The sequence below is a fragment of the Gorilla gorilla genome, chromosome 16 (assembly GCF_029281585.2).
Source record: "Gorilla gorilla gorilla isolate KB3781 chromosome 16, NHGRI_mGorGor1-v2.1_pri, whole genome shotgun sequence".
Lineage (NCBI taxonomy): Eukaryota > Metazoa > Chordata > Mammalia > Primates > Hominidae > Gorilla > Gorilla gorilla.
In genome coordinates this window covers 77245920-77273718 of record NC_073240.2, presented here as the reverse complement: position 1 = coordinate 77273718, position 27799 = coordinate 77245920, and the positions used below count along the sequence as shown (strand labels likewise).

Below are 27799 nucleotides of genomic sequence, written 5' to 3'. Positions count from 1 at the left end.
ACAATCAATCAAGTGAAGAGACAATCCACAGAAGAGAGAAAATATTTGCAAAGTACCCGTCTGACAAGGGATTAACAACTAGAATATATAAGAATTCAAACAACTCTATAGGAAAAACTCTAATAATCCAATTTTTAAATGGGCGAAAGATCTGAAGAGACATTTCTCAAAAGAAGACATACAAATGGCAAACAGGCATATGAAAAGGTGCTCAACATCATTGATCATCAGAGAAATGCAAATCAAAACTACAAAGAGATATCATCTCATCCCAGTTAAAATGTCTTTTATCTAAAAGACATTCAATAACAAATGCTGGCAAGGATGTGGAGAAAAGGGAACCCTCATACGCTGTTGGTAGGAATGCAAATTAATACAACCACTATGGAGAACAGTTTGGAGATTCCTACAAAAACTAAAAATAGAGCTACCATACAATACAGCAATCCCACTGCTGGGTATATACCCAAAAGAAAGGAAATCAGTATATCAAAGAGATATCCACACTCCCATGTTTGTTGCAGCACTGTTCCCAATAGCCAAGATTTGAAAGCAGCCTAAGTGTCCATCAGGAGATGAATGGATATAGAAAATGTACTCATACACACAATGGAGTCCTATTCAGCCATAAAAAAGAATGAGATCCTCTCATTTGCAACAACATGGATGAAATTCAAGGTCATTGTGTTAAGTAAAATAAGCTAGGCACAGAGAGATAAACATCACGTTCTCACTTATTTGTGGGATCTAAAAATCAAAACAAACTCATGGAGATGGAGAGTAGAAGGATGGGTGCCACAGGCTGGGAAGGGTAGTGGGTGGGTGGGAGAGAGCTGGGGATGGTTAATGGGTACAAAAAAATAAAAACGTTAGAATGAATAAGACTAAATATTTGATATCACAACAGGGTGACTATAGTCAGTAATAATTTAATTGTACATTTTAAAATAACTAAAAGAATATAATTGGATAGTTTGTAACACAAAGGATAAATGCTTGAGCAGACAGATAACCCCATTTTCCGTGATGTGATTATTACTCATTGCATGCTCGTATCAAAATATCTCAGGTATCCCATAAATATGTATACCTACTGTGTACCCACAAAAATTTTAAAAACATAAAATGAATTTTTAAAGCCTTTGAGCAAGGAAGTGACCTGCTAAGAACCATATTTGGGAGCACTGGTCAAGTGTCGTGTGAAGAATGTATTAGAAGGTGGAAAGTGCAAGGGGCATTAACAGTTGTCCAGGTAAGAGATGAAAGGAATGGAAAGAAGAATGTTTTGAAAAACCCTCCCATAGACACTCTTTTTGTGTATGGTATCACCAGTCTCTCAGGCATCAAGCTCCAAACCTCATCATCTCTAATCTCTCCTCCTGATGCCCCAGATCTAATCTACTGCCACATTCTGTTGATTGAAAGGAAACTTAAAGTCCCCTATCTGGTCTTCCAGTCAGGTTTGAATCTTTTCAGTAAGCCTCTCTGTCTCTGTTGAACACCTCCAGTGACAGGAAATTCGTTACTTAACTAAGGGGAGCTTGAGTTGTTGTTGCTTAAACCATCTCTCCTTATACCAAGCTGAAATCTGTCTCCCTAGTGCTACCTATTAGTATAAGGCCTACTTGCTCCTTGGCAACATGCAGACTAATATGAACCTACTCTTCTTCCTGAACTCCCCTGGTCTCACTGTACCTCATATTTTCCTTTGCTTTTCTTCTTGTTACGGTTACAATAACTGCAACAAATTACCCTAAAATTTAGTGGCATAAAACAACCATCTATTAGTCTCACAGATTCTGTGGGTCAGGAATTCTTTTAAGGTACGGAGAGGATGGGTTATCTTTGTTCCACAATGTCTGGGGCCTCAGAAGACTTGAAGGCTGGTGGTTGGAATCATCTGAGTGCTTATTCACACATCTGTGGTAGATGCTGGCTGTCAGCCAGGGGTCTTTCCATGTGGGGTCTCTGCATAGGCTTAATTGGCTTCCTCACAGCATGGTGGCTGTGTTCCAAGAACAAGCATCCTGGCAGTGAGAGAGCAGCTAGAAACCATATCACCTTTTATGACTCAGCCTCAGAAATCACACAGCATCACTTGCACTGCATTATATTCACCAAGGCAGTCATGAAGTTCCATCTAGCTTCAAAAAAAGGAGAAATAGACTTTGCCTCTTCCTGGGGAGGATGAAGGTTCTAGAAGAGCATAGGGGACCAGAAATGTTGCTGTGGTTATACTTGAAAAATATAGCCTGCTACTTTCCACCCTACCCTAAAGATAAATGAGTTCCCAGTCTCCTGTTCTCAGCTGCCTTCTATTCTCTCTGCAGTCTCTTATTTGATACTGTCAGCCCATTCCTAAATATTTTGTTGTCATTAGCTACTGTCTTTGGACAAAGGGTTTGTTGGTATTGGGAGATAGGCAATGAAGTGAATGTAACAGGACTAGGCAAGTGGAACTAAAAGAAGTAACATTTGTTAAGCACCTTTGATACACCCTGAGCTGAGTATTTCATGTGGGCTATCTCCCTACAAGCATTCAAGAGTCCTGCTCACACTGTCAAAGGAGTTAAAACAGCCTCTAGACTAATAAGGAGGAGTGACTGTCCTTATCCTTCAGATCTAGAGAATGAGAATACAGAAGCAGGAACTTCTGGGCTGTCTCTGTACTCACAATGGCAAAGTGCTAATAGAGGGACTTCCGAAAGATCCATCCCAGCTGACATAAAGCCCTAGTTACTTGAAGGAATGGAAAGATGACAACTTCATTGGTACAGTTCACATGAGTGCTCACTATGTGCTAGGCAGAAAGGGAACTGGCTGGGCCCCAGCCCGTAGGGCCAAAGTTTAGGACAGTCTCCACTGACTTACCATTCTCACAGGGGACAAGGGATGATGGCCTCAACATGCAGGGTTTAGAGGAGCAGAATGTGTCCAGGATACATTTGCAGCCAGATTCTCACTGGCTCTAGGAGACTGAGAAGGCAGGGCTCTCAAGAGGAAAACTGTGTAATATTATGTTGAAGAGCAAAGGTTGGGAAGTCAGAAGGATGTGGGTTCAGTTTCAGCTTTCTCAGTTCTGTGACCTGTGGCAGCGTGCTGAAGAGCGATCACGGCTTACTGCAGCCTCAATCCTCCAGGCTCAATGTATCCTCCAACCTCAGCTTCCCAAGTAGCTGAGACTACAGGGATGCACTGCTGCGTTCCACTAATTCTCTGATTTTGCTTTGTGTGTGTGTGTGTGTGTAGACGAGCTCTCCCTATGTTGCCCAGGCTGGTGTCGAACTCCTGGGCTCAAGTGATCTTCCTGCATCAGCCTCCCAGAGTGTTGGGATTGCAGGTGTGAGCCACCATGCCTAGCCCTGGTTCTTTAGGTTTTCAAAGCCTGTTGTTCACATATGAAAATGAATGTGTTACTTCTTCCCTCACAGAGTTGGACATGACAGGAGTAAATGGGGGCTAACATCTGTCACTCTTACTTCTTGTCTAAGATGCTATTTTTTACATATTCTTGTATTCATTATAACACATTTTGTTCCAAAAACTTGAGATAGCTTATAGAAGTATATATATGTTATTTTTTTAATTAAAAATTAAAAGGAGATAGGCAGGAAAGGTAAATCAAGCCACAGCAAGTAAGGTTAAGGCCCAAACCATATTCATAACAAGGCCATGATAGACATTTCCTCCTGGAATTCCTACTGGCAATTTCTACCAGGAACTTATATTTAATATGTTAGATCCTGAGCTCATTGGCTTTCACCCAAAGTTGGCTGTCCCTCCTGACTACCGTATTCTGCTCATGATTCCAGTAATCTGAGTAGATTTTAAGACCCAAAGCCTTAGTCATCTTTGACTTTTCTTTCCCAGAATCCAATCCAGTCCTATTTGATTCCATCAAAGGGATATTTTCCTCTGAAATATGAGATGGAACATACCATTTATGCCACTTACTTGGTATTTGTCAACGTGCAATTCATTATTTCTCTTTCCTTGTATACATGGTTTGTGTCTAGAGTTAAAAGTATTTACCTAGAGAAAGAAGCTAAATATCCTAGCAGCTCCCCGTCAGGCACATAGCACCTGAAACAAAAAAAAATAAGAACTTGAGAAACAGCTGTTCATTGGTAGAGCTAGCAAATACTAGTGAACGATCATTGGCCTATGTCAGAATCCCATTTCCTGGGCCTATTCTATACATAAGAAGAAGGACTGCCCACATCTCATGTTCTTCTTTCTCTGAGTTAGGAAATAGGCATCCAAGGCCTTCATTCCTTTGGCATGCCTTGCTAAGATCAGTTCTCCCTTTCTTCCTTCCATTTCTTTGGCAAATATTTACTCATACCTATTTACTGAGTATGTGCTATGTCCCAGACCTTGTCAAGGTACTGGGGATCGATTGATGAACAAGATACCACTCTGATGAAATTTACAGTCTAATGGGGAAAAAACAATCAACCAATATACAAATAAGATTATTTTAGCTAGTGACATGAGAAAATAAAGCCTGGTAATATAGCCGAATGTCTTGGTCAAGGGCTTCTGCAGACGAAGTGGTCAGGAAAGGCCTCTCTGGGGAGATGACAAGCTAAGACGGAACCAGGCATGTAAAGACCCAAGCAAAGAGTATTCTAGTTGAGAAGAATGGCAAGACCTTGAAGTGGATGTTCCAGAAACAGAGAAAGTGATATATTGGAATGTGAAGAGCCAGAAAGAAAGTGGTAGAAGTTGAAGTCAATAAGTAAAGGCCAGGAGATGAGGGCAGAAAGGTGAGAAATCTGAATTCTGCTCTTAAGTGTGAGTGGAAGCCACTGGAGGATTTTAAACAGGAGAGTGGCTTAAAAAGTAAAAAGCATCTGTTTACTCTGTGAAAAACGGATTAGAGAAGCAAGAGTGGAAGCCAGAAAGATCATTTAGGAGGTACTGGAATCTTAATGCAGCACCTGATATGACAGTTTTTTCCTCCCAGTTACCCTCCCAGCAGAAGCAATTACCTTTACTTGGCAAGACAACATAGCCTCTGGCAGAGCTCCTTCAGCCCAACTTCCAAACTGTAAAGAGAGCCCCAAAGTATCAACTAGCCAAACCAGTGTGTCAGCACAGGGTCCTTTGCTGTTTACAGTATGAGAAAACTGAAGCTAGAGAGGTCAAAAGTGTCCCATCTGAGAGGCAGTACTGGACAAAGCCCTAGCCTGCAGTTCCAAGATCTAGGAGCATATCTTGTTGTCAATCACCCAGAGCTGCCTGCCTTCTCACCTCATAGGCTCCTCACTGCCCCTTCATCCATTCACCCTTCATTTTCCTAAGATTGTCCTGAGCCTGTCACCTCTTTACTCTTCCACTTTGTTGTGTCTCCATTCAGACCTTTGCCAGGGTCCAGAGTTTCTTCTTGTTAGTGGCCTTGTCCTTTACCTTCCATTCTTATTGGTGTCCTCTGGTCTTGCTCTTTCTTCAGCCTCTTCCAGGTTGTTGATCCCAAACAGCAAGACTGTCCATTCCGTTTTCATCATCTGTTACTTCTCCTTTCAGGAAGGTTCCCTTCTCAAGAGTTCCTCTTTAGCCAGGCACAGTGGCTCACCGCTGCAATCCCAATACTTTGAGAGGTGAGGTAGGAGGATCACTTGAGGCTAGGAGTTTGAGACCACCCTGGGCAACATAGCAAGACCTCATCTTACAAAAAATTAAAAACTTAACCAGGTGTAGTAGCATATGCCTGTAGTCCCAGCTACTTGGGAGGCTGAGATGGGAGGATTGCTTGAGCCTACGAGTTCAAGGTTACAGTGAGCTACAATTGTGCCACCACACTGCAGCCTGGGCAACAGAGCAAGACCCTGCCTCAAAAGAAAAAAAAAGGTTCCTCTTTGAGTTCACCTGAAACTCATAATCAGGTAACTGGAAATTCTCCCAGGTATCTGAGCCTGTCCTACCTAATGTTCTCACTTTTTAATTTTCCCTATATTTTTACTGTTCTTTTTCTTCTTTTTTTTTTTTTTTTGAGACGGACTCTTACTCTGTCGCCCAGGCTGGAGTGCAGTAGCGCATCTCCACTCACTGCAAGCTCCGCCTCCTGGGTTCACGCCATTCTCCTGCCTTAGCCCCCCATGTAGCTGGGACTACAGGTGCCCGCCACCACGCCCAGCTAATTTTTTGTATTTCTTTTTTAGTAAAGATGGGGTTTCACCGTGTTAGCCAGGATGGTCTCGATCATCTGACCTCGTGATCTGCCCGCCTCGGCCTCCCAAAGTGCTGGGGTTACAGGTGTGAGCCACCGCGCCCGGACCTTTTTTTTTTTTTTTTTTTTTTCTTGAGACGGAGTCTTGCTTTGTTTCCCAGGCTACAGTGCAGTAATGCAATCTCGGCTCACTGCAACCTCCGCCTCCCGGGTTCAAAACATTCTCCTGCCTCAGCCTCCCTAGTAGCTGGGATTACAGGCACATGCCACCATGCCTGGCTAATTTTCGTATTTTTAGTAGAGACAGGGTTTCACCATGTTGGCCAGGCTGGTGTTGAACTCCTGACCTCAGGTGATCCGCCCACCTCAGCCTCCCAAAGTTCTGGGATTACAGGCATGAGCCACTATGCCTGGCCTATTTTTGCTGTTCTCTAACCAAATGTCCTGACTGTCTTAGATTGCTTACACATACATACATTCCACCTTGACTTTTCTTTTACCCTCAGCTCTCCATTAAGTCATCCCCATTTTCTTCAACAGAGCTCCAAATTAGATTTGCATTAAACAAGCTATTGTCCACATCTTACTATATAAATAACATAAAAGGTCAGAGAGGGAGGGTGTGCTGTATGTGTGTGTGTCTGTGACAGAGACTGACTGTAATTTTTTTTTTTTGAGATGGAGTCTCACTCTGTCGCCAGGCTAGAGTGCAGTGTTGTGATCTCAGCTCACTGCAACCTCCACCTCCTGGGTTCAAGCCATTCTCCTGCCTCAGCCTCCCGAGTAGCTGGGATTACAGGCGTGTGCCACCACACCCAGCTAATTTTTTTGTATTTTTAGTAGAGACAAGGTTTCACCATGTTGGCCAGGATGGTCTCAATCTCCTGACCTCATGATCCGCCCACCTCAGCCTCCCAAAGTGTTGGGATTACAGACGTGAGCCACCACGCCCAGCCGACTGACTGTAATTTTCAAAGTAGATTTACATCTGTTGTAACATCCCAGAATTGAACAGAATCTTAGACATCATCCAGGCTCATGCCCAGGTGAGTCTTAAATGCCCTCTGCTACTACAGTGGATGTGACCTTCCACCTCTTCCAGGATGAAGAAGAATGTCATACCACACCAAACGGCCCACTTCACTTTTAGATGTTCTCATTATTAGAATTTTTTTTTCAGAGATAGGATCTCACTGTGTTACCCAGGCTGGGGTGCAGTGAGGTGATGATAGCTCACTGCAGCCTTGAACTCCTAGGCTCCAGTGATGCTCCTGCCTCAGCCTCCTAAGCAGCTGGGACTATAGGCGTGTACCACCACACCTAGCCCTAGAAAATTTTCCATAGATTTATTTCATATATGCTTTCTAGTAACGTGTCTCCCGTGGGGTCATAAATAAATACTTCTTCAGTTTGAAGACAGCCTTTGTGTCCTTCAGTTCTGAGCTAAACTTCCCAATTCCTTCAAATATTCCTTGGGTGACATTATTTCCAGACACTTTTACCACAGGGATCACTTTACTTGGGAACTTTGATACCTCTGTGTGCTGAATTAGCGCTGCACCCAGTGCTGGACACAGTACTTCCAGAATAGTCATACAGTGCACTGGAGCAGAACTAAACCTTCCTTGTTGTGTACATTGTATTCCTGTTAGTCAAAATTGACTTATATTCTTTGGTGATCAAGCAGTGCTGTTTTCTCATTTGAACTGGTAGGCACCTAATTTGCTAAGTCTTTTTTCCCACTTATTGTTGACAAACTGTATTCCATTCCCTGTTACTTACCCTCTTCCCATCTTAAGCATGTGGAATTAGTTTTTATGATCTAAAAATAAGACTTAAGTCATTTGTGTATATTTCCTCCTGTTTTTAGTCCTCATGTTTATTTGTAGGTAAACTTTGTTATTGATTACTTTCTCCTCCTTGAAGCTATCTTTGCTTTGCTTCTAGGGCACCATACTCTCCTGGTTTCCTTCTTACCCTACTGGTGACTATTTTTTAGTTTCCTTTGCTGGTTTCTTTTCATCTCTCCTGGTTCTAAACTTTGGGGTATCCCAAGGATCAATCCTCAGATTCTAGACTCACTAGAATAAGTTTCTAGTTTTAAATACCATCTCTGTGTTGATGGCTTCCAAATATCTCAAGCCGAGACTCCTCCTCTGAATTTGGGCTTGTGTATTTATTCAGCCATTCAACACATATGTATTGAATAGCTACTGTATATGAGACACTGTTCTAAGCCCTGAGGATATACCTGTGAAACAAAAGAGACAAAAATCCCTATGCTTGGGAAGCTTATTTCACACAACTTCCAATCCACTGTCTCCACTGTGATGTATAATAGGCATCTCACATTTAACCAGTTCAAAACTGAATTCCTGGTTTTCCTCCTGAGACATGCGCTCTTCACTTTCTTCCCCATTTCTGTAAATGGCAACCACAGTCTTCCAGTTACTCAAGCCAAAAAGCATTAAGCCATTTTTCACTCCTCTTTCTCACACCCACATCCAATTTATCAGGAAATCTGTTGGCTTGCCCGTCTGAATATTTTCAGAATCCAATCACTTCCCACATCCATGGCTACCATCCTGATTCATATACCATTATCTCTCACTTGGGTGATTAAAGCAGCCGCCTAGTTGGTCTTCCTGCTTCTGCCTTGGCTGTTCTAAAGAGTTTTCAACCCAGTAGCTGTAGTGCTCATTGTTCAAATGAAGTCGGAGTACATCACTTCTCTGCTCAAAACCTTACAATGGCTTCCCATGTCACTCAGTAAAAGTTTTATAATGGTTTCCAAGACTACCTGATCTTCTCTGCTCCCTCCCTGACCTCATGTCCCATTACTCTTCCATTTACTCAACCTGCTCTAGCCACACTGGTCTTCTTGCTGTTTGTTGAACATGTCATGCACGTCCTGGCTCCAAGCCTTGGGATCTTCTGCTCTTTTACCTGAAACACCCTTCCCCCACATGGCTTTCTTCCTCACTTTCTATAGAATTTTGCTTAAATAATGCCTTAGAAATGGCTTCCCCAACCACCCTATGTAGCTTCACACACATTCCTACTTCTTCATTTCCTAGCCATGTCCCTTGCTCCTCTGTCACACCATACATTACATATTATATATTTGTTCGTTTATATCTTCCTGCACTAAAATGTAAGCTTTATGAGAAAAAGGTCATAGATTTTACTGCTGAACTCCAGGTCCTAGAATAGGGCTTGCCACATAGTTGGCCATCAGTGAATATTTGTTGAATGAATGAATCATGAATGACTAGGTTCTCTGGAGTGGGCATAATAAAGTTCCTACAACAGTATCTATATTTGAATCTCCAGAACCTGTGAATATTACCTTGCTTGGCTTAAGGGATCTTGCAGATACAATTAAGTTAAGGATCTTGAGATGGTGAGATTATCCTGGATAATTCAGGGTAATCACAATGTAATCACAAGGGTCCTTATAAATAAAGACGGGAGGCAAGAAAGTCAGCGTTAGAAAGAGATTTGAAGATGCTCTGTTGCTGGCTTTGAAGCTGCAATAAGGGGCCATAAGCCAAGGAATTCAGGCATATTCTAGAAGGTGGAAAAGCCAAGGAAACGGATTCTTCCCTGGATCCTCCAAAAGGAACACAGCTCTTGTGACACCTTGATTTTAGCCTAGTGAGATCTGTTTTGAATTTCTGGCTTTCAGAACTGTAAAATATTAAATGTTTTATTGTTTGAGCCACTAGCCTGTGGTAATTATTCCAGCAGCAATAGGAAACTGATACACCCACCTGCCCCTATTAGAATGTAATGCCTCTAGAACAGGGGCTTGGTCTTCCTTAACCTTGCACATCACAGGTGCTCAGAGTTCCCAGAGCACAGATACTTTGGCTTTTTAGACAGAATACCTGACAGAACATCATGCCTGTTTGTGCTCACCTTAAACCCTGATGAATGATGTTGTCACTGGATACAGTTTGGCTTTCTCAGAATATCCCAGGACATAATATCCAAAAACTGGGATACTGCTGAGAAATAATTTACCTCTCCTTGAACAGTAAAATTCTCATCCGTCATTGGGGGAGATAATGACTTAGTCTCACCCACTCCAACACTATGCAGATCTTTGAGTGCAGGTCTGTGGGTTTAAGGGCTAAAATGGGATGTTCTCACAAGATCCCTCAGGGATTCCAAAATGAAGCCAAACTCCAAGAAGCTAAGAGAACAATCTAGAAGATCACCTGCACTGAAGATCAGAGTGGATGTTACCAAGCTGGAAATCTGGGGACCATGGAAATGAGGGCAAACAAACAGAAGAAAAGGGATTATAGAGTCTGGAACTGTCACCGCTGCTTTTTTAGGCCAACTAAGGCCCAGTGTATAAGTGGTTTATGAAGATGGAATGGATGGCACTTCATGCCCACACAAATCATGCTGTTTTTGCCCAGCTGTACTCTCCTTTAAGGTAAAGTAGGTTTGTCAGGCATTGTGCAGTATTGATGAAAAACCAATTTTAGTTTTTCCTAATTGAATCTAGCTTTTGATAAACAGAAATGAATATCTCACTAAGATCTCTAGTCCTGGACACCTAACAAAAACACCTTAAAATCTGGTAAAATTACAAATATCTCAGAATGTACTATACAAAATTTCAGATCTTATTTTTCACATCTTCTATGTATTTTTTGAAGAAAACTTCATTACACGTGCCTGATATGAATAAGGCCTTTTACTTTTTTCTTATAAACATTTAGGCTTAAAGTGATTATAACTGACAGTTAAGACCAACAGAAGCCAGTGGCCTGTTCATGGACAAGTTATCTGTACTTCAAGCTAAATCAAAAGTAAACATTCTCTATGGTCCCTTCAGGTCTACATTAGTCCTGTGGAAGCCAGATGGGACAGTCAGACCCTCCCCTTGTCCCCATATATTCTGTGGGCTCTCTTCAACATGAATGGTCTTTTCCATGAAGCACTATTTTATGCGTTTTGAACCATTTTCACATCTAAGTTCTTAAATGCTTATTTAGCAGATTTTCCTCAATTACTGTTTTCATTTCATTAGGATAATATTTGCAAAAGACTGGGCTGTATTGTTTTATAATCCATCAGATTAGTGTTTTCCTAAATAATGGTACAGGAGAGGAGATGTTCTGATAACCTTCACTTTTTTAAAAAAAAAGATTTTTTACATGTATTCTTCGGAAGAGGAAATAGCAGTGAATTCTCGTCACTTAATAAATGCTAGAAAGACTAAGTATTATAAGATGTTTTAAATGAAAAAGCTATATTCCTGAATATCTGTATTAGAATATGCTGATAATCAGTTTAAAAGCAACACAAGAGTAAAGGGAAAGTCACCATTCTGAATCACAGAGCAGTAAAACTGTTGTCACCAGCAATGATGTCACTCATCCTCAAGGTTCTGAAAACCTATTAGAAATTAGCTTTAGGGAGAAATATCTTCTGACTTGTCACTGGTTCTAAAAGGCAATCAGTGTTAAACAAACACAGGCCCCTTTTTGGAACCTATATAATAAACTCAGACACATTAATCTCTACTCACGTCTCTAGTCAGGGTCTGACCCCTAACTCTTTTGGCTTTAATGGAAGGAAGTAAGGGCCAGCTGACATTAGCTAACAGAAGTTTGTGTAAAGGTTCAGATATACCTATAAGCAAATAAATGTCATTTCTTAAACTTTTGTTTTTATTGAGTACTATGAGACAAAAATATCTCCCCTCGACAATACAAGATTGCATTATAGTCTCTGTATATCTTAACAGTATTTACTTAATCACAAAATTTGACTTAGAAGAAGACATTGAGAGAAAAGAGGTCAGCCTCCGTTTGACCTGGATGTTTTGGTCCATGGACAAAGCACTGACCCTAAACAGTCAAAAGCCCTGGGTGATATCCCTGCTTTTGCCACTAAAAATTTGTGTGACCTAAAACACTTCACCTTATTTCTCTAGGTCTCACTTGCTTCAGGTGCACAATGACAGGATGAATAACTTCTCTACCAACTATGAAAACCCAGTAAGAATGAGATAAGGTGAAAGATATGAATGTACTTGGCAGATCCTGCCATATAAATAAGATGACAGTATTTCATAAGAGAGCTTCTTTCTTGAGTAGAGAACAAGGTATATGAAGATGTCGTATCATTTGGATGTATTCTTAGAAATACTAGAAATAGTGCACATTCAAGAAATGAATGTGTACCGTGGTTATGAATAAAACTGCTTTGATGCAACTAGCAAAGTAAAATGAATAAAATGATTTCTTTGGAAAAACTAAGTTATGAATTGAGAAAACTAGACAAGATACTAGAAATTTGCCAGTCAGCACCTCTCAATTCTTGTTTAATTAGTGACACCTCTTGAGTGCTTCTGGGAAAGATAATGAAGTAAGCATAGTTCTTCAAGGACTGTCTCCCATCCTGGGTTCCAGCTGAAAAGAATGACAAATGACAACCTATATATATGTGTATATATGTATATATATGTGTGTATAGGTATGTGTGTGTGTAAATACACACACACATACCTATACACACACTAACCCAGATTTTTAACACTAACTCTTAGTGATAACAAGTAGGGAAAGGTATTATGCCATGACAGAAACATAAAAGCACTCCTGCTCAGTATTGTGTAGATCATGCCAAATTAAAGGAAGACATTGAGTAGAAACTTATAACTTGCCTTCCTGAGAAAAATCAGAGTGTCATGAAGAAAGAGCAATAAGATACCTGAGGTTTTGTGCAGTGGTTACAAGTGGCTATAGCAACTCCAGACCTTACATCTCAGATTCAAACCCAGTAGAGGAAAAAGTGATGACTTCTTCCCAAGCGTCTCAGCAAAAGTATCTCCCTCTATCCCATTAGCTCTGATTGTGACGTGTGGCATCCCTGAGTGATGCTCAACAGCCAGAGAAATGTGTGGCTTACCTTAGGCCTGGGCACCCTTGAGCCAGAGTAAATAGGGAGGGAGGTCTATGTGAAGCATATTGGCTATGAGTTAAGGAGAGGTGATTCCTTAGAAATCTTTGTACAGTTTCTGTTTAAAAGGGTGAATGCTTGGCAGCCATGTTTACTATAACTGCCTGCTCTTGGCCTCTAGATGCTTCACATATACCTTAATTCAGAATTGCCTGGCTACCTCAGTTGGTAGAGCATGGGACTCTTAATCCCAGAGTCAGTGGGTTCAAGCCTCACATTGAGTGGTTCTACTTTTTTTTTTAACACCTGTGAAAAGAAGGGAAAAATTAAAAAAATAAATAAATAAATAAATAAATAAATAAATAATACCTTAGTTCAAGGATGAGGTAGATTTAGCATACCCCTGCTGCTTTACTATTGATTTTAGGAATTCATTTGCCACTGCCATTGTCTCTTCTTGCTCTTCTGTAACATTACCTGCCACGGTAGCTAAGCTGACTTCATCTGATTTGTGTAGACCTAATCCAGTACTTGCTTGTTCTTGGGACTGTGGCTTCTACAACCTGTCCTGCCTGTACTCCTCAATGTTGGAAAAGGGGCTTCAATAGCAGCTGAAGAATCTCCCTACCACAGTATACCAACACATTACTGGGTTTTTGAGGCCTCATGCTTTCCCTAATAGCTGCCTTCCCTAAGAAGAGTGCCTTTATATATCCAGAAAGGAAGCTAGGAGTGTTTTTGGCCTCTGAGTCCCAAAAGTTTTCAGAGACTCTCTCCACTTTGCCCAGACCCAGGATACTAAACAAAGTGAGGCTATGTAGGCTATAAAGTGTGGGAAGGGTGGTTGGCAGCCTCAGCACTGGCTGCAGAGTGCTCAGTTGACACTGCTGCAGCAGCCTGGTCTTCCAGGAGAAGAAAAAGCCACAGTGCAGTTGGTGGGGAGGGCTGCATTTATTCCTTGAAGTTTCTTGTTACCATACTATACAACTCAGATGGTTTGTTTTTAACGGTCTGCTTGTCTTGTTTCATTTAACCTATACAAATTGCTAACATCCTTTAAGTAGTTTTTCTCAAAGAACTGAATGTTTCTTTGTCAGGTCATACAGCATATTTGACAATAATCGCCAGGATCCCACAGGGCTGACAGCTGCTCTTCAGGCAACCGACCTGGCTGGAGTTCTTCATATGCTCTACTGTGTCCTCTTCCATGGCACCATCTTGGACCCCAGCACTACCAGTCCCAAGGAGAATTACACTCAAAATACCATCCAAGTGGCCATTCAGAGTTTACGTTTCTTCAACAGCTTTGCAGCTCTTCATCTGCCTGCTTTTCAGGTACCAAGTATTGGTTTATATCGATGTTAACCAATCAAGAGTTAGTATTTTAGTGTAGATAGGATGTCAGATTCTTCTCCTGAATTGGGGCATAAGGAATAAACTACAATAAATGGAATTATATATATTATAATTTATTAAACTACTATTTTCTGGGAACTGTATTAGATGCTCTATAACATCTAGCATTCTCATTTATTCTCATAGCTACCATGCAAAGTATTATTATACCCATTTTACAGATAGAGAAGCTGACAGTTAAGTAATTTGCCCAAGGTTACATGTTTGTGAACCAGGACTAGTAACCATGACTCTCCCACCCCAAAGCCTATGTTCATCCTTTGCCATGCTGCTATTTATAAATCTTTTGTCTGGAATTCTTTATATCGGGACATTATCATCTCATCAACTTTTAAATATTAAGGAAAGTAATGGTTTCTTACATAAATAGAACCAAAATTAGATAAATTGATTGATATGACTTTCTACGGATGGTTTAGCTGATTTTGTGTCCAATGTAAAGTGTATAACTAGCTTTACAGGGATTTGCATCTTTAGCTATTAAGTTTTTATAGCTAAAGAAAGAAGAATTGCTTTATGCTATAACACCAGACTGTCAGCCTGGAAACAGATTTTTTTTTTCATGTAGGAAATTTAATTTTCAAAAACACTGAACCTTTGGAACAGAGCAAGCCCCAAGGAATAGACTTTCAGTTTATTAACTGTCAAGTGATTTCATTAAAAAAGGAACAAATTTGGCAGATGATGAACCCATAATTTAGATGAATTGCTTTGCTCCGAGGGAAAAAGGTTATAGAGAAACAAATGTATGAAAATAGTGGACTTTGCCATTCTGAGATGAGAAGAATACTTCTATATTGTAGCTGATGACAAATGTGCCGTTCTTTAATTGATGTCTTCCTGTCATTTTGTTCAAAAAAGGAAACTTGTGACTAAGTTGTATCATTGGATCTAGTATCTTTCAACTTTGTAGAATTAGTTTATCTGTCACAAGAACAGAAATCCCTTCCTTTGGGTTAATGCTTTTCTGTCTCCAGAGCAGTTGAACTAGCCTTAGGTGGTAACTGACTGCACAATACGTAGAGTTCTGGGAGGTTACAGCCACATATAAATGAGAGATATCTGCTCCAAAAAATGTCAGTAGTTCTTGCCTCAGGCTTGAACATAACATCTGTGTTTTATGAAGACGTAAGCCCACCGTATTCTGTCTGGAAACAGTTTGGAAATCAGGGAACCTTAACTTTACATGCTCAGGACATGGAGTCCACCAGTCTACCCATCAGCTGGGTCGAAAGGGAGTGATTTCTTTTGTTAACAGATTATGGAATAGCAAATATCTAAAAACTGTCTCTTAGCTTCCTGTTTCACGGGTCTTCTTGGCCAACATTTATACTGCTACAGGGGACTCCATATCATAAACAAGCATCTAGGATAAGTCAGCTGTTAGGTCATTCACTCCATCAGGGAGCCCTAGGTCCCTGCTGCCTGCCCCTCTCCTCCTGTGAACTTGTGGCCTGTGCAGGCTCACTCACAAAGGCGCACCACTGAACTTCACCAGACCTGCTCCCTAGTGCCTTTAAGCCTAAAGGGCTTAATAATGGGCAATAATGTCAAGTGATTTCATTAAAAAAGGAAAAAGAAAAAAAAAGGAAAAGAAAAAAATCAAAAAGAAAAATCAAAAGCCGATTTCTGGAATCCTTTGTGCCCAACTAAGATAAAAACATTTCTCCTTTCCAGATCCTTGCTATATCCATCTTGAAACTTATCCCCTACTTGAGCCACTTTTGTCGAAAACAGCAGGAATAAAACCAGAGTGGTTCAAGAGGGTTCAGCTATTCTCAAAATCAGGGTCTCTAGGGATAAAAAGAAATGAAATAACAAAATAAATAAAAAATAAATAAAAAACAATTATTCTCAAAATCAAATGCCCTGGCTCTCATTTGGAATGTCCTTTCTTGACTGGTTCTCACAATTCTCCAGTACCTTTTCTTCCTTCTTCTCATGCAACTCTATATTTCCTTCTCAGTTCTTTCCTTCCTGTTTTTTCTTCTTTTGTGTCTCTCTCCTGTCTCTCCTCTCTTCTTTTATCAGTCTTGCCTTTACTCTTTCTCATTCTCTTCCTAGCTGTAGTTTCCAGGTACCCTTTACCCTTCATGTTTCTTTCTGACTCTTCATCAGCATGTGAGGGGACCTAAATGCCCAGAATTTCTAGCATCGGGGCCTTTAATATACCAATGACTGCGTATTTTTTCTTAATTATTTTTATGCATTTAAAAACAAACAGATGAACTTAGTGGGGGAAACAATTATTTCTGATCACAGATTCTAGGAGTTCAGAATTCAGATGGGGCTTATCACAGTGGAAATGGTTTGTCTCTGCTCCATGATGTCATGGCTACAGCTAGGAGCTAAAGTCATCTGGAGGCTCTTTACCGTCATGTTTGATGCCTGGGATGACTCAAAGACAAGATTCACCTAGGACTGGTGGCCAGAGCATCCACTACTGCTTCTCCATGTGACTTGGGCTTTTTAAAACACTATGGTGTCTCGATTCTGAGTGGGAGTGTCCTAAGAGGAAGCTTCCAGAAAGCAAGAGTTCCAAGAGAAACCAACAAAAGCTACAGGACTTTTTATGACTTAGCCTCAGAAGTCATATACTTACCTATCAACCATACTTTATTGGTTGAATCAGTCATAAGCCTTCCATATTCAAGGGAAGGGAAACATAGGCTTCACCAGCTAAAGCAACACATCTGTCTACATAGACACCATTTATGTAGATGGACGTGATCAAGAATATAATGCTTAAGTAAATTAAATACATAGTATTTGTACTGTATAGCAACAGATGAGTTTTCCAGAAAACAACTATTTTTGTGATAGTTATGGTCAGAGAAACTCATATTCTAGTTCATCAAAACAACTTACATGTCAAAAGTGAGATTTTAGGATCTATGTATGTAAAGGACAGGAAAAGAGATTTTAAGTGGAAAGAAGGAAGGTGTACATCTCAGCATGATCTGACCTCAGAAAAATCTGAGAGACAATTTATGAATTGCCTGGGAGGCTCAAAGAAATTGAAGAAAAAAACTGAAGTGAGATAACTTGTCTGACCTGCTGCAGAGTTAGACAAGATGATATAAGACATGTTGATGATTTGGGTTCGAATGCATCACAAGAATACAGAGCTGTTACAGGGAGGCATCCTCATTAGACCCCTGAATCTGGAGTCAGAATGACCTGACTTTGAGCCATCACATTACCTCTTCAAATTGTATGACCTTAGACAAGTCATTTGAACACTTAAGACTCCATTTCCTCATCTGTAAAACAGATTAAGAACACCTACCTCACAAGACTATTTGAGGATTAAATATGATTGCATAAAAGTGCTGTGCTCACTAGCACATAGTAGGCCCCCAGAAAATGTGAACTGACTGAGTTTCTGAAAAGAAGAATTTACCTAAACAGACATGCTGAGTCAGAAGGTTGGAAACTGAATGCAGCATTCCCAGTGCTCCTTCACCCTTCTTCAAAGCCACAAACCTGTATGCTTATTTTGTGTGAGAACCCATCATGTAATAGTACAAAAGGTTATCCATTAGAGTATTTTCCTAGCTGGTTCCATTTCATTGTATACCAATAAGGCTGTCAAAATATTTTTCCCTCTTCAGCAAAGAGTCTGATTTCACTCTGAATTCATATTGGCATGGGTGGCCTTGAGACTGGGGATGTTGTATATTGCATTCAGTTTGACAGTTTTTACAATTGAAGGTGGTCTCAGGAAACAAATCAATGTACTGACTTGGCAATTAATTCTGGCTAAAAAGGAAATATAGTTTCCTTGAAAATTGGTTTAATTTTTATATTCAAACTTATATGCCCCTTGACCTGCTCTTATCAGTGAAGGTTAAACAGAGGGCACTGGGTCACAGCATGCTGGACGTGACTAATTAAATAAAGGCTGAGCTGAGAAGGTGTCACTACTTGATTTAAAGGAGCAAAGTCCTTCTGAAGTCTCTTTGGGGCTTGAAAAACATTTTTTTGTTTTGGGGCTGTGAAACAGACAAAAGGCACTCTTAAAATTTAGCAGTAATTTTGTTTCAGGAATGCTCACTAAAATGGCTCTGTTTCACCCACTGTTAAGTGAAGTGAATTCATTGAAACTTCCAAGCTGCAACGTATCCAACCTGGTTCAAGCCCACTAAGACCTCAAATCAAGAGATGAGTTTAAAACTCTGCCTTTTCCCACAGGCCAGCAGTGGTGCTTCATTCCAGTGTGGGCTGCGAGTATATTCTGTGGGCTTCGCCTCTCCCCTTTGCCCTCCTGTCGCTCTGTCTGTTTGACATGTTTATTAAATAGAAGCTGCAGGCTGCACAGACAGACTCAGACTCTCTTCTTGAGTCGCCCACCGCCGACAGCCCTTTGCCTGTCTGGAGAAAGGATCCCAGAAGTCCCATAGCTGAGGGATTTCATGGTTTTAGGGAGAATTTTTTGTTTTGTTTTTTTACATTCTTTTGGGAGCCTTTGGTTTATAGAGCTACTTATTTGAATAATAACTAGTTGTTATTTATATTTTTTGTTTAAACATAATTAGAAATATATGTTTAACTCTGTGTACAAGAAAATATTTTCTCCTTCAGAAAAAAAAGTGTTGGAATTTAGCTAAATGGTACATTTACAGGTGAATTTTAGGTTCTTCATACTTTTCCAGATTTTCTACAGTAAGAATATTTGTATATGAGAAAAATTAAGTTATTAAAAATAGAATAAATAACTGTGCTTTAGGTAGATAATGTCTTGATCCACGTGGTACAGGCATTTGGTCTACTACTGTCCCTTTTCAGGTTAAACATTGCATTTATTATGGGACATTTATTAGAACAAGAACCCCTAAACTAAAGCGTTACACATAGTACTGTAGAAATGTCATGTTTTTCCACCACCGTGGCAGAAAGTGCACAGGGCCAGTCTTGCTTTGTGATTTGCAGCCCTGGCTCTCCCTGGGCTGAGGGCTTCTAACTGCTCCTTGTCTTTGTCAGTCTATTGTAGGGGCAGAGGGCTTGTCCCTTGCATTCCGGCACATGGCCAGCTCCCTGCTGGGCCACTGCAGCCAAGTCTCCTGTGAAAGCCTCCTTCATGAGGTCATCGTCTGTGTGGGCTACTTCACTGTCAACCACCCAGATAACCAGGTAAGAGGCCCTGGAAAGTTCCTTAGACTGCTTCCCCAGTGCTGAGAGTGTGAGGTATTGGAATGAGAAAAGGCAGGCTAGCGGGCTGGAACCCAAATGTCCTCTGTAAAGCCCTTTAACCAGACTGCAGGAATATGCCTCTAGCTCCTTCTCTTCAAATAGATTTTTTTTTCTTTTGGAGACAGAGGCTCGCTCTATCACCCAGGCTGGAATGCAGTGGTGCAATCTCGGCTCACTGCAACCTCTGCCTCCCAGGTTCAAGCGATTCTCATGCCTCAGCCTCCCAAGTAGCTGGGATTACAGGCAACCGCCACCACACCTGGCTAATTTTTTGTATTTTTAGTAGAGATGGGGTTTTGCCATGTTGGCCAGGCTGGTCTTGAACTCCTGACCCTCAGGTGATCTGCCTGCCTTGGCCTCCCAAAGTGCTGAGATTACAAGCATAAGCCATCACACCTGGCCCTCTTCAAATAGATTTGATAAGAACTAGATTAGCCCTAGGGCCTCCTCTTAGAGCAATAAAAATAAAATATTTTTAATAAAATATTCTTAAGCCACAGAGAAGCATGTACTCTCTTACCATGTAGATTGTTTACTATCTGCTTCCTTACCACATGGAGTCTGCTGCTCTAGCTATCAGGGTTTTTGTTTTGATAAGGTAGTTTACATCTTCCAAGTTGGGTCACTTTTCATGTAGTATTAGAGTCTGGTGCTCTATGAAACTGTTCTTGGCTCCTGGCTTCTGCCTAGGTGCTTAGAGCCTTCCTTTGGTGTTGGTGAGAGGCTGAGAGGGTAGGACTCTCCCGCTTAGGTCACTCAGAGTAGTTTTGCTTTAAACTGCTTTAATTATTTGGTTTCTGAGCAAGATTTCATAGATTTAAAAAAAAAAGATTTCATAGATTTCATTTGTAAATAGGTTTCTGCTTTTTTTTTTTTTTTTTGACAAGTTCTTGCTCTGTCATTCAGGCTGGAGTGCAGTGGCATGATCATGGCTCACTGCAGCCTTGACCCCCTGGGCTCAAGCGATCCTCCCATCTCAGCCTCCTGAGTAGCTGGGTCTACCAGCGGGTACCATCACACCCAGCTAATTTTTGCAGAGACGGGGCTTTGCCACATTGCCTGGGCTAGTCTTGAACTCCTGGGCTCAAGCAATCCTCCTGCCTTGGCCTCCCAAAATGCTGGGATTACAGGTGTGAGCCACCACACCTGGCTTGCTTTCTGCTTTTTTAAGATGTTGGAAAATCTGTTATAGATTTTTTACTAATAATAAAGTACCTTATTTCTCTTTATCTTTGAAACTGGGATTATGGCATAACTAGCATATCAAATAGTAATTCCTGACAACCTCATTTATCTAAAGCCCCCGACTTGGCCGGGCACAGTGATTCACACCTATAATCCCTGCACTTTGGGAAGCCGAGGCAGGTGGATCACCTGAGGTCAGGAGCTCGAGACCAGCCTGGCCAACATGGTGAAACCCCGTCTCTACTACAAATATAAAAATTAGCTGAGCGTGGTGGCACACACCTATAATCCCAGCAACTGGGAAGGCTGAGGCAGGAGGACTGCATGAACCTGGGAGGCGGAGGTTGCGGTGAGCCGAGATCACGCCACTGCACTCCAGCCTGGGTGACAGAGCAAGACTCCGTTTCAACAAAAAAAAAAAAAAAAAAAAAAGAGAGAGAGAGAGAAATATTATAAGGTAGTAATACCTTATATTTGTAGAGTTCTTTATACTATTCTTGCCATCTCTTGTCTCTTGAACTTCAGTAGCACTTTAGTGAGGCTGTAAGTACAGGAATTATTCTTACCTCACAGACAGATGAGCAATTGGGCTTCTAAAAGATAAAGTAAGCTCCCTGAAATGACACAGAGAATCATTTCTCTATGAAAAATCAGGGCTAGCATCCAGGTTTTGCAAAGCCCAACTCAGTGTACTTTTCATTTCATCTTACGTTGCTTAAGAAAGCCAGGCATGTAACAGGTACCATCTGCTAGCGATCACTGAAGTGTACCTTGGCTAGCGGTGGGGGGTGTAGAAGATGATGCGGGTTCACCAAGACAGTACATTTGAGAAACTGCCATTCTTTCCCTTAGATGCTGACTGGAAAGCTTCTAGGACCTATCTGTGTGCCTTATTCAGGGAGACTCATAAAGATCTTGGAAAGTGTAAATGAACATGTTTTATGAGTAGAAATGGACCACAATTTAGCAGATAGAAAGCCTGGGTTCTAGCCCCAGCTCTGCCATTAGCTGTGTGATCATAGATAAATTCTTTCCCCTCTTGACGTTTGAACATCACTGACTCTACAAAGAAGCAAATTGGTTCTGGAAGTGGATAGCAGTGACAGTTGCACAATATTGTAATTGTGGAGTTAAAAATAGTTGAAATGGGGCCAGGCATGGTGGCCCAAGTCTATAATCCCAGCACTTTGGGCGGCCGAGGCAGGCAGATCACTTGAGGTCAGGAGTTTGAGATCAGCCTGGCCAACATGGCAAAACCCCATCTCTACTAAAAATACAAAAATCAGTCAGGTGCTGTAGTGCATGCCTGTAGTCCCAGCTACTTGGGAGGCTGAGGCAGGAGAATCGCTTGAACCCGGGAGGCAGAGGTTGCAGTGAGCCGAGATCATGCCACTGCACTCCAGCCTGGGCAACAGAGCAAGACTCTGTCTTTTAAAAAAAAAAATTGAAATGGTAAATTATATGTTATACATATTTTACACAATGAAGTAAACAAAAAAGAAGTGGATTATACTAGATGACCTCCCCTGTGAGTTCCATGAGTCTGTGACATTTTAAAGGCTGAAACTAGAACCACAGAGCAGCATTTTGATCTCATGGGGACTCCAAGCTTTTTGTGGTTTTCCATACCTTCCTTACCCTACTCCAGATTCCGTCTGCAGCAGACAGCTTAATGAGCTGCCTGCCCACTGTGTGGCAACTTTTCATTAAAAACTCAGTATACTTTGGCTCCTCACTATTAGTAGAGGGAGCCCAATGACAGACACTTATAAGCAGGCTTCTTACAGGTGAGATGTCACGTACCTTGCTCTGTGATGCCATCTTCAGCCACAGTTGATTTACATGCACTAAAGGCTGTGCTCCCCAGCTGATGGCTGTGCTCCATGCCAGTCAGGCTGCGGGGCAAGGGCAGGGTATAGGAATAGCCACAGCTTGCTGAGGTGATAACTGCTCATATCCCAATAGAGTTGGGAAGTTTTCTATAACTGAAAAGTTAATTGTTAGTTTGATTTCACTTTTAAAACTAGTTCTATTAAATTCCCTTTCTACTGCCCCCACGAAATCCAGTAATTTGCTAAGCGAGCATTTGCTAAGAGGATGTGGTAAGTTTAGTTTTCAGCACTGGCCTTAGCTTCTTCAGTCATAGATTCATGGCACCTTCATCCTAGAAGGGCTCTGGGAGATATCTAGTCCATCTCCCTCATATTGTAGGTGGAGGAACTGAGGCTCAGAGAAGGAAAAGGAATTGTCAAGCGAGAATTGGCGGAGCCCAGCCTCACCACTGGCAGTTCAGTGAGTTTCCACCTCACTTCTATACTTAAGAAAGTGAATCTGTTTCTCCTGTTGCCACTTTCTGTAAATCAGAGGAAATTCACAGGAGAAATTAGATGCTCAATTCATTTAATATTTCCTTATCATTAGTCAGAAGTCTTGTTAATTTGCAGAACCAGTTTGTCCACAGGGCATCATAGATTTCCTACTGGGAAAGCAGCTTGTGTCTTTATAAGACAGGGCATCCTGAAAGCCTGCTGCAGCCTACTGTTTGATTAGGTAACTGCTTTGCATAAAGGATTGGCAGTTTTTATTTGCCACCATTTTAGTCTATTAACTGGAAAGACTGAGCCCCTTGATACCAAGCATGACTTGAGAAGAGAAACCTGGATAATAAAAGTGACATCCCATCCTTGATGGAATGAATCTTCTGTTTCCTATAGGGTTGCAGTTTCTAATTAAAATGTTGTTTTAATCAAAAGATTCCCTGTATTTTATGGCATTTTCTTGACTCTTTCTAAATTCCTTCCCATTTAATTATTATAATGAACATAATTAGTATGTGCTATCAACCCCTCACTTTATTTACATTTTGTATTAGATAATTAAATGTGGTCTGATAATTAAATTAACTCAAATGACTGATGATTTGACTGCCTGCATATTACTATATTGGGAATATGCACCTTTGCATACTCATTTTGTTTAGCAACTGGCTTTTTCATTTGGAAAGGCCCCATTGATTGCAGCTATCAGAGTTGGAGTTTCTTGTGATCCCTGAAAGGAAGGATCCCCTTGACCCCTTTGCCCCCATTGAGCTCTCTCTAGTGAAGTCCATGCTGATCACGTAACTGTCTTCTCTGCACCACGCCCTGTCAAAGGCTCCTGAAAGCTTCTGGGCGGATCAGAACAGGCAAGTAAGTTGCACAGCGAAGCTCGTGAAACTCGGTTCTGCCTGAGCTGCATGCCATGCATTTTCCAGCTCTTTTGTAACTCAGTGACTTAGTGAGAAACGCCAAACGTTAATTTGACTACAAATTCCGAAAATGAATCTGTTGTACTCACCTCGGGTGTTTCCCCGCGCACAGAAATAAGGAGTGGTTTCCTAGAGTCATTGTGTGTTAAGAGTGGCAGTTTTCCAGAATCCCATTCCAGCATTTAGAACTTTTAGAGGTGGCTTAATTCCTGCTCAAACATTTTTACTTCACTCTTTGCCTCAAAGGCAGATGGTCAGTCCTAGGTCACACCCACTTGGTAAACTCCCTTAGCCCCATCCCAATTCGTGAATGGAGGCTGCGGTAGTGGGCTCAGAGTGGAAACTCTAGCACTCAAGGACTTTCTGTTCTCCCAGAGTTGGCAGCTTATTCTTTAGCTGTCACACAAGCATTCAGCTTTCTGTATTTCCTTTCTTTGTGTGACAGATACGTTCCTTTCATAAAATAGAAATACATCATGTCTAAGGAAGAGCCTGAGTTTCAGCAATGCAACCATTTTGGAACCAAGTTACTCTCAATATTATAGCACCAAAGAAAAAAATGTGGGTTTTTTTTTCCAAAAGTAGAGCAAAAATTCTTAATTAAAAATAATTCATACCTAAATATTTATTTTGAGACTTCTGATGAGTGAACTGGCTGACATAAGAACGGAGAAATTTGCCAGTTAGCAATTTTGGCCAATTGCATTAAAAGTTACCAACTTCACAGAATCCAAATAAAAGATACCTTTTATTTTCTTCATTGTTTTAGTGAATTTTTCCACACAAGGGTAGTTCAAAGTGCCGCATGCTCACACTAGATACATTTTTTACTCCACAAACCTCTGAGAGGTCAGAAGGAACTCCTGGCTTGCCTGAGTGGCTGTGTTGCCAGGACGTCAACTGAGGTAGGCAGCAGCCAGCCTGAGGGGCTGCTGCCAGGTCAGGAGTGTGCACGAACCTCAGTTATCCTTTGCTCACTTGAAAATCTTCTATTGGGGTATCAAATCAACACAAGAAAATGAGGCCAGAAGGAATCTTTTATCAAAGTTTAATTCATGACCAATTTTTCTGGACTTGCCTTGGTCTTCAGCCATGGAGGGGGTGTTTGTAATAAAAATCACTCTGAGATAAGACTGTATAAAGGCTTAGGCTGTAATCACAGGGAACACCTCTCCTGAGATAGGAGATTTTATATAAGACCCTCATCAGTTACAGAAAGCCCATCACGATGGAACAAACATTGGTACAGCAGTCAGGACTGCTGGATCCTTTTACAGCTTTACAGCTGTTTGACCCTGGGTAAGTCACTGCCCTTCTCTGAGCTTTAGTTTCCTATCTGTATAAAGAGTTAGCCTGGGTGCTCTGAAGAAGCCTTTCAGCTCTGATAGAGGAAGAATAGATAATTATAAGATGAACTGGGAAGTCATGGCCAGACCAGCTGTCAGAACATGGTTCCCCATCTGTGGAGAACCTGTGAGAAGCGTCTGCCTACAGGGTTCCTCTGTGGACCAAAACATGTAGAAGTACAGAGGATCCTCCCACCTCAGAGTCTCAGGGCTGCCCCTCAAAACACTGTTTTGACACAGCTGCCAAGGGGACTTTGGAGTATCAGTCTGGTTCTGGTCAGCTGCCAGCTTCCCTTCCCAAAGGGGCATGCCTGGTTCACCTGGACACACCTGACAGGTGATAAACCTATTCTTGTCTGGAAGGCAGTGAAGGAGAATCTCCACTCACCACCTTGGGCTATAGAAGTGGGAGGGAAGGAGAACTCACACCCAAATAATTATTTTATGTATGGGCAATTGCTAAACTGAAAACACACCACAGAGATAACTCAGAGGTGCATTGAGATTGTGTTAGGAAAAGAAACTGGAGAATGGCTCAATGAATCAATGTGAACATTTAATGGGCCTTAATTGGAACCTTATCCTACTATAGTTAGAGCAGAGAGATGAAAGCAGAAGAAATCCGAGAGACCATTTATTTCACTTGAGAAAGCAGTAAACTGGAAACTCCAAAAAGATTTGATGACTATTATATTTTTATGATTAAATAAAATTGTCATAGACTAGTGCTGGAGAGCCCATAAATGTTCCGTGGAATGTATCCATGCTCTCTGGCAGCTATTAGGTTATGAACAGAAAACCTATCAGCCCATGCACTGTATTTATTAACCCTCCTGTTCTCATAACACCCAAAAGCTCCATAGTAAGGAAAGTTTGTCCTCAGTTCTCACAGGAAAGGTCCAAACCCTACTTAGAACCTTTGAATTTTAAGGCATTATTAAATGCTGTCCATTCATCTGCCCACCTCCCTGTGCCTCCATGCACATATCCCGTTAGTCTATAATGGACATAATCTTTCCAGTAGTGTGTGTGTGTGTGTGTGTGTGTGTAAGTGTGTAAGTAATCAGTTCTCTTTTCTTAAATAAGCTAGATTAGAAAATCAGAATAGTACTCATTGAGAATTTGGGGGTGGCATATTTTATGTGATGACTTTTTTCCTTTGTAAGAAAAAAATATTATAAGCGCCTTCTCTTTTTACCATGTTTAAATGTCGTACCTATGCAGGTATGGGCAGCATAGGATGCATAAGTGCATGATTGACATAGCACAGGATTATATTATGTCTGCAGGTTCACAGGCCTTCAGAGATCATCTATTCAAACTCCCCTCATTTCCAGAGAGGAGAAGGACTTACTCCAGGTCACTGGAACCAGGCCTCCTGATATATTATCCAGGGCTTTCTGTGACCAGCCTTTCTCCCATCCCCAGCCCCAATGGTAAAAGAGACACAGATAATGCAAATATTCAAAAAAAATCCAAAATAAAGTAGTTTCTCAAATTTATGATGATATGGTGAGTCTGTATAATTTACAAGGTCAGTGTTCTATAGATAGGGTTCTTTCTCAAATGTAAATTAAAATGGAAGCAGCACTTGCTGCCATCGTCCCTGATTAGCTGTAGAGCCCATGACTTTTAGCTTAGCCAAGTCTTTGAGAAAATCTAGCCCAATTTTCTTGTGCTGTCTTTGAACAGAATTTAAAATATGCTTCATTTAAAAAGTAACTCTTCTCACAGAATAGACAACATGAAAGAAGGAAAAAGAGGCCCTAACACAGAAGACTGGAAGGTAACTCATTCTTGGAGAAATGCCAGTATTGTTAGCTTTTCGTCCCTATGAACATTCATCACTCATTCCTTCTCTCATTTATCAACTTTTACAAAATGCCCACACTGTGTCAAACCATGTGCTAGGAGATGCAGAAATGAACACAACCCAATCCTTGTCCTTGTGACATCCACAGCCAGGGGCAGTGCCTTCAGTGCTGAGACTCATTCCTTCCTTCAGCAGACATTTATTGAGTGCCTGCAGTGTGCCAGGCACTGTTCCAGACATCCAGGATACGGTGGGAAGCAAAACAGACAAAGTCCCTGCCCTCAAGTTGCTGACATTCTCGGGGCTGGGGGGAATAATTAACAAACCTGGATCTATGCCAGAGGTTTGAGATGTAAAATGGCCTGGCAGGTTCAGGGGACTGCAAGCTGTTTATTCTAACTGGAGCTCAGGATGTAGGAGAAACAAGAGCTAAGACTAAAGAGGCAGGCAGGGTCCAGGTCAGGAGGGACCCAAGAACTTGAGGATTGATCCCCTCAGAGATG

General features: G+C 41.3%; 1 protein-coding gene across 13 annotated transcripts in view; it reads left to right on the top strand.

Moving 5' to 3' along the window:
• The window catches only part of SCAPER (S-phase cyclin A associated protein in the ER), a 556007-nt gene that overhangs the window by 511612 nt on the left and 16596 nt on the right, over nucleotides 1-27799 (top strand). For all 13 annotated transcript variants that reach the window (XM_063699056.1, XM_063699058.1, XM_063699055.1 and 10 more), the window contains 2 exons: nucleotides 14194-14431; nucleotides 19496-19645. In XM_063699056.1, coding sequence (XP_063555126.1) covers nucleotides 14194-14431; nucleotides 19496-19645 — 388 coding nt within the window. The remainder of the gene's footprint in view (nucleotides 1-14193; nucleotides 14432-19495; nucleotides 19646-27799) is intronic.